Source organism: Rhinopithecus roxellana, chromosome 6 (assembly GCF_007565055.1).
Source record: "Rhinopithecus roxellana isolate Shanxi Qingling chromosome 6, ASM756505v1, whole genome shotgun sequence".
Lineage (NCBI taxonomy): Eukaryota > Metazoa > Chordata > Mammalia > Primates > Cercopithecidae > Rhinopithecus > Rhinopithecus roxellana.
Genome location: NC_044554.1, coordinates 107,966,694 through 107,974,132, shown reverse-complemented (window position 1 = coordinate 107,974,132; position 7,439 = coordinate 107,966,694). Strand labels below are relative to the sequence as shown.

The 7,439-nt window shown below is 56.1% G+C and overlaps 1 protein-coding gene across 9 annotated transcripts in view; it reads right to left on the bottom strand.

The window, feature by feature from the left end:
• Positions 1 to 261: 261 nt before the first annotated feature.
• Positions 262 to 7,439, bottom strand: part of ZNF862 (zinc finger protein 862) — a 29,942-nt gene continuing 22,764 nt past the window's right edge. For 7 of the 9 annotated variants that reach the window (XM_030933045.1, XM_010379734.2, XM_030933046.1 and 4 more), the window contains 2 exons: positions 5,056 to 7,170; positions 262 to 3,474 (listed from right to left, as the gene is read on the bottom strand). In XM_030933045.1, coding sequence (XP_030788905.1) covers positions 3,299 to 3,474; positions 5,056 to 7,170 — 2,291 coding nt within the window. In that variant the 3' untranslated portion in view covers positions 262 to 3,298. The remainder of the gene's footprint in view (positions 3,475 to 5,055; positions 7,171 to 7,439) is intronic. The other 2 variants (XR_004058059.1, XR_004058058.1) reach the window with 2 other exon arrangements.

Genomic DNA, 7,439 nt, shown 5'->3' with positions numbered 1-7,439 from the left:
CCAGAAAAGGCAGCCAGGCCCTTAATTATAACTCACCAAACAGCCAACTCTCATCTCTACCTTCTATCTGGCAAAAATGATTGAGCTCACTATGAAGGACTAGAGAGGAAAGAAACTGAAAGACAAAAGTCAGGTGAACACACAGACACTTCCCCTGCCCACCTCTGTTCCTGGCCCTGGCCCCTCTTGAGCGAGGGCAGAGCTCGTTCCGTCAGCTTCTCCGAGCTCCTGGTCCTTGCTTAGGGACACACAAGACAGAGATGTGTTGAAATAGACTCTGCTTTATTCAGGTAGCAAAAGGTTAGGAATCAAACATGGTTTTTAAAACCTCCTTTCATCTTTGAAAATAGAGGAAAGAGTGTCCCTGGGCCAGTCAGTTAGTGTACCTGCCCCTCCACGCTGTTCTGATAGGTACTTAGCACCCTAGAAACCCACCCTCTGCAGGAGAGAGAAGCAAGGTTCTGGAGCGTGGTCACATACTCTCAGGACAGGGGGCTGGCTCCCTCTCTCCCACCTGGAGTCGCTATGGCTACTGGGATCAAACTACCAGTTACATACTGGTTACTTGGAATGTCAGACCCGGTGGGCATCAGTCATCAGGGAGAGGGAGGGGAAATGCCAGGACACGTACATACGGATGCTGTCAAGACTACGGGCAACAAGCGCTGGGACGCCAGCCAAAGCGGGAGTGCATGCTCCTTCCACTCCCAGAGCCCTGTGGTTTTTCTTGTGAGGCATAAACAGGAAGCCTCTCCAACAAGGGGGTCTCCAGGCACTAGGGGCCGTAACTCAGCCAGCCTCTCCAAACAAAGCAAAGGGGCCGGCCTGGGCCGGGGCCTCGGATAAGGACGCTCACTGTGTTTCCACGGGAGTCCTGAATGAGGAAGTTCAGGAATGAGACGGCAGTCGTCTTCTTCCTTCTTGGTCATTGGCTGACAAAGGGGAACGGAGCAGGCCTGCGCCACTCAAGAAATCGGGTAGTGCAAATTCTGACAAACAGCATGCTCAGTGGCCCCGCTGCAAGGGGACCCCTTTTCCCACCACCTAAGGAAGGCACTGGACGGTGTCCTCGGAGCATGCTGATGCTGACGTGGAGAGGGTGAGGTACTTCCCCTGGTTTCCACCTCAGCTCCAGAACTGCTCCCACAGAGACCCACTCACGGCTGCTCACAGGATGGTCCCCTGCTCTGAGGGACTCTTCAAGGATGAAGAGGCCGCAGGAAGCGTGTGTGCTGGAATAGCACCTTGATGTGGAATCCCTGTGGGTAGGGCAGAGGCTACAGCCCCACCTAAAAAAGCCTTTCTCCCTCCCCTTCCACCAGTTCACATCCACAGTGCCTGACCTGGGCAAGTTCCTGAACGCCCATGGAGACAGTGATGGAGAGAGGGAGGCCTGTGCATGTCTTAGCCACGTGGATAGTAACACCTCCCAGAGCTCCCGCACCACAGGCCTGAGGGGTCCCTCTGACTGCCAGACCCACAGGGCTGGGAGACATTTCCACAGGTCAAAGGCAGAAAGCAAGAAAGGAATTCCTGACTAGAACTGAAAATGGCAGGAAAGCAACAGTGCTAAGGCTAAGTGCTGGGGTGGGGGATGAAAGGGCATATGGGGTACTAGGGCACCTGCAGTACTGGGGAGGGGCGTGGACGCCAGCATCTACCCTGGGAATGGGAAGGGTACTCAGACAGCAGCTTCTACCCTGGGAACAGGAAGGGTACTCAGGTGCTCAGATGCCAGCAACTACCCTGGGAATGGGAAGCAGCAGACTATGGAGAAAGGGCCCACCCACAGGGGCCTGTGGCACAGCACAGGACCTGCCTGAGCCAGGCAGCAAGCAAGCTGGGATGGATGGCACCCACTTTCTGCCTGTTTAAAGTAAGTGTCAGGCAGGGCAGAGAAACCCTGCCTGCTGACTTTCCTTATTTCCTGCCCATGGTTAAGGAAGGCGGAACCTAGACAAAATCATCTGCCTCCTGATAAGCGGCCTCCTGAGCCTGCCAAGATGGAGCTGCCCCTGGAAGGAAAAGTGCTTCGCTTTAGATGGAAGATGGGCAAGGAGGGTGTGAACCTAGCAGTGCCGGAAGCCCCTCTGTGCCTCTAGGGCGGTGCTTCTGTGGTTCTGAAGCTGGAGCAGGCCCACAGACCCTGGAGGAGCTTGTTCAAAGCCCCTGTCACTGAGTCCCCATTCCGGGATGTCTCAGTGGGCCCTGGCAATCCTGGTGCAGAGTCCCCAGGGCAACTCGGAGAAGAGAGGACTAGCCTGTCATGCAGATGGTGCGTTCAGAGACCAACTCCTACAAGGACTTTGGAGACAAATTCCTACCTGTCCCACTAAGGACGAGGATGGGGCGGAAGGCAGGTGAGTCCACACTGCAGTCAGAGGTCTTTCAGGGAGCCCGAGGCTCTCATTCACTAATCCTAGGGCAGGTGGGGAGTCAGCAGGCACTTGGATTCTCTGCTGCCACTTCATGGAGAGGGAAACTGAGGCACAGAAAAGAGGAAGGGATTAATCAGACCACTGCCTGCAGCAGAGCTGGGGCTGCATCCCAAGCCTCCCAACTCCAACTTGGTCCCATCCTCTCCTGAGGAAACCGGGCAGGGCATGCCACAGGTCAAACGCGGCTCGGCTCTGCGGGAAGCACCAGACCGCCTGCCAGAAGAGTCCCAGCTCTACCATCTGGAGCTGCAGGAAGAGAACTTTCAAGGGTGCTCTGTGCAAAGGGCTTGTGATTGTTTCGCCCTGAAGGAAGCCCTGGGAAGAGGTACAGATCCGCACAAGATCGAGGCCTCACTGTTTCTGCTGCGGGAGCCAGGGTAGGAAGTCCCAGAACAATGCCTCTGGGGGCTCCTGCAGCCAGGCCAGCTGTCCCTAGGGCAGCTCCCCCTCTAACAAAGAGGCCTTTCCCATTCTCACTAGGCTGTGGGCAGCCTCCCTGGAACATTCCCCAGGGATGTCCAACAGTCTCCCCCACCAGGACAGTCCTCTTGCCACCAGAACTCAGGGGCTGAAACCTTTCATGATGGGGTTATTTTCTGGAGCACCTTAAAAATGAACTTGAGATCTAGAACCTTCTGGCACATTTGTGTGCTATGAGGCATGGCTGTGCTGAATGGGGCCTCAGGAAACAGGTCATGCACCTCCTAATACCCCTGCTGCTCCGGGACGCCACTGCCCACTTCCTGGTGCTTAGAGACCATCGCCACCAGCAGAAGATCCCAGGGCAGCCTAGAATCTGCAGAGCCCGTCCCAGTGATCACAGAGGTGTCTCCAAGGCAGTCCCAAGGACTCCCTGTCCCTCAGGACATCCCGGGGGCCTCCTGGCTGGTGTGGGGGTACAGGAGTCTCTCGGGAGGCTCCATGATGCAGTCCTTCAGAACCTCCACTGCTTCCCTGGAGGGCAGGATGGGTGGCTTCTGGCTCCCAGACTCCTCCACATAGAGGGCTCCCACCTCCTCCTTCCTGAGCCTGGCGCCTGTGAGGGAGGAAGGAGAAGGCAATTAGACTGACCGACAGTGACTGCCTTCCACATCCAACTTCGCCCAGGGGCTGTTTGGTGAGGAAAGCTTGGCGGGACAGACGGGAGACAGGACCAGGACTGCTCTTTGCAGCCCGCATCTGTCCCTGCTGTGTTCATTCTTTTATCCTAAGACAGGGGATCTCAACTGGGGGTGATTTTGTCCCCCAGGGACCATCTGCTAATGTCTGGAGATGATTTTTGTTGTCACAAATGGGGGGTATGCTACCGGTATCCAGTGGGTATCTAATAGGTAGAGGCCAGGGATGCTGCTCAAGTTCCCACAGTGAACAGGAAGACCCCCCAACCAAGATTACCCAGCACCAGTGTCAATAATGCCAAGGCTGAGAGCCCTGCCTGGAAGGAGGCATCGGTGCGTAGTTTGGTAGTGTTTGGACCAATCTGTGCTGGTCTCATTTTCCCTGTGGAAAGAGTAACTTGCTCCAAGGTACATCTGACATCATTTTTTTCTCCTTAGCACCCACAGGGCTGGACACAGAGCAACTCACTCAACAAATGCCTGGGTGAGGGGCTCACCCAGCCCTCTCTCGGTTCTCCCTTTTCCTTATCAGTGAGGGGTCTCTTTTCTTCTCCCCACCGGCCTACTGTGGCTTCAGGGCCACCCTGCTTCCTATAGAGCCTCTGTCAACCATGAGACCCAGTCCCATTTCTGATGACCACAGACTCAGAGGTGAAAACCAGGAGCAGCAACAGCTGGAAGGAGACCAGCTAGAGACGCCAGGAGAGAGAACAGTGCTCTATCCTTGTCAAGTGACCGCGAGTGGTCTGCAGAACCCCAACAACTGGCATATTTTCTTTGGTTTTCAGTGACTACCTGAAGACAGAACATTTCTTGTCTGTGGTTTTCAGTAACTTTCCCTCCCTTCTAATACAGCTTCCCCCTCAAGCAAGTCCCTGACCCCAGCCCTCTGGTCCAGAGAGGCTGCTTCTGTTCTCCCCTGCCCTGTGAGATTCGTGCCTGAAAGCCCCACCATCTCCTCTGCATCTCACCTCCTCCACAGCCACGTGGACCTCCTGCCCAGTCCAGAATCAATACAGCCCCACTCAGAATGTGATGGCGCTGCCTGGGCCTGGTCAGCCCTCTCCTTACTCCCAGCAGTGGTCCTGACCTTTAGCGCCATTTGCACCACCTGCCAGGCACTGTCCTGAGTGCTTTACATGCACCACTCATTTGGCAGATGAGAAACCAAGGCATAGAGGGATAAACTTGCCCAAGGCCACACAGCCAGCTGGGGGCAGAGCCAGCACAGCACTGTCACCAGGGCAGACAGGCTCTAGAAATGCATGCTCTCTGCACTAAGGCCCGCCTAGAGCACATGCGTGTCATCTCCCTGGCTGGGGCACAAGGTCCTGGAGGGTGGGCGTCATGCATCGAGTACCCACTGGCCTAGCAAATGGTTGGGCGCATGACAGAAGCTCCACAGGCACCTGCAGTCCTGTCTTCTTGGCCTCTGGCTCAGCACAGGGCTGGAGGGCAAGATTCCCCTGCCTTGGGGGAGCTCTGTCATGTGTACTTACTTGCAGGGGAGCGGGCTGGCACCTGGGCACAGGCGTAGACATGGCTGAAACGCCGGCCTGAGGAGGTCAGGAACCAGTGCTGGATGGCAGGCTGAGGGTCATACTCCGTGACGGCCACGCCGTTCACAGCCGTCATCATGAGCATGTTGAGCACCTCATTGGAGAGCTTGGTCCTCTCATCGGTCCTGATACGGTTCATGGCCTTGAACCCCCGCTCACAGCAGGAGGTGGAGATGGGCACACAGACCACCACGGCCATGAGCTTGCTCAGCAGGGGGAAGCGGCAGTGCTGAGCCAGGGCGTTTTTGCAGAGCATGGAGAACGGAAGGTGCTGGGCGATGGCTTTCAGGCCCAGCCACTCCTCCAGCAGAGCATCCTCACTGTATCCTGTTGGGAGGGAGCACTCGAAATACCTGGCCAGGGTGAGAATGTCATCATTCCCAAAACTGGCAAGTTCGATCCCGCTTGGCCAGGCCATGGTGTCAAACACCTCCATGTTCTTGAGCTGTGGGGGTCGGTCTGCGTCGAACCTCTGCTGGAGGTACTCAATCCCGGTCAGGACCGTCTTCTCTCTGTCTGCCTGGAACCGCTGTTCCGCTACCTCCAGTCCATCCAAGCAGATGCCGTGGAGCCGCCCATCCTTGAAGCTGGCGTTGAATTCTTCCTCTTTGGGCCCCGCCTGGTGACGGAGGCTCTCCAGTGCCACATAGGCCCGGCCCAGCGTGGCGTTTACCTCTGTAACCAGCACAATCTCCTTCCGGCACACCTCGGACAGAGGCCTGTAGATGCTCAGGAAGTCCAACAGGAAGTGGCAGAACTTGACAAAGTGGAAGCCGCGCATGAGCTTCAGCATCCCCTTGGCCCGGTGCCCAATCTGGCCCCCAGCCTCCGCCACACTCTGGAGGTGCCTGGCCAGGGCGGGCCAGCTCGCAAGCAGCGCGTGCAGCGTGCGCCTCCTGCTGGCCACCCAGCGGACTGCGTTCAGATCCTTCAGGCGGATGATCTCCTGCTCCAGAGACGCTGCACCTTCCTGCAGCTCATTCAGCCTCTTGTTTGACGACTGATAAAACTTGAAGACGGTGCGGATGTGCCGGTCACACTTCTTCACCAGATCGATGCTCCCGCAGGCATCCACCACAGCCAGGTGCAGCCGGTGGGCCACACAGTGGACAGGCAGCAGCTGCGGGATGACCTCCTGGAATTTTTCCACAAGGCCTCCTCTGCAGCTCAACATGGCTGAGCCATCCGTTCCCAGCCCCACCACCCAGCCAGGCTTCCGGAAGGGGATGTCCAGCTCATCCAGGGCAGAAACGATGGTCTCGAAGTACCCATCTGCTGTCTCACTGTAGAGAGGGGCCAGAGTGATGTAGGACTCTTTCACCTCCATCTGCTTAAAGTAGCGGATGTAAATCCCCACGCAGGCCTGCTCGGAGGCATCGGTGGAGCTGTCCAGCAGCACACTCACACAGGGCGAGTTCCGCACGTCCTCCAGGATCTCCCTCTTCAGGGTCTCCGAGATGTACTTGATGAACTGAGTGCACGCTGTGCGATTGCGGTACTTGCCTAATATCATGGTCCCGGTGCTTTGGAGGAGCTGCAGGATCTTCTCAAAGTCATTCAGGGGCCTTGAGTGGTATGCGATGGAGTAGGCGGCATTGAAAAAGTGCTCCATGTTGGCCATGAGGTCGCTGGAGATCTCTGGAACGAGGGCAGTGTGAGGGGTGTCTTCCTTGATTTCAACCGTGTTGACACAGAGCCTGTGGGCTTTGCTGACTTCATGGTATTTTAAAGTCTCCACTTTAAAAGGCCCCGTGTAACCTCTGACTAACCGAGATGATTTGTCGTGGAGATTAGGTCTTTCTTTGCAGGCTGAGCAGAAGAGTTTGGTCTCTTTGGGGTCAATGACTAACCATGGGAACTGCCCAAACCATGACCTCTGAATGGAACGGGGCCTATATGTCCTCTTGATTCTCCTAGGTCCATCTCCTTCTCCTTCACAAATGCTGGGACTGCAGCAGGAGGCACGGGCCTCCACGGGAGAGGCTGGAAGCAACGCAGAGTCTGCAGCCAGGGCCTGTGTGTCTGCCTCTCTCACTGCCACTATCTTCTTGTTCCCTTTGGAGAAAATTAAATCATGCTTCATTCTGCTACCCAGAACTCTGCAGTCTTCTACCAGCTAAGACACCCCCAAATTTAATAAGTATCCCTTAAGCAAGGCAGAGAAGATGAATGCAGTCCTTCTTTCTAGAGATCATTAGTGGCGTCCATGTAAACCCTCCCCCATTCTTACCTATGAAAGTTAATCTGGCTCTCCCAGAGTTGTTGCTAATCCTTGTGGGTTCTTTCACCAGCGCCCCAACCACCCTATCCACACAGCTACCCTG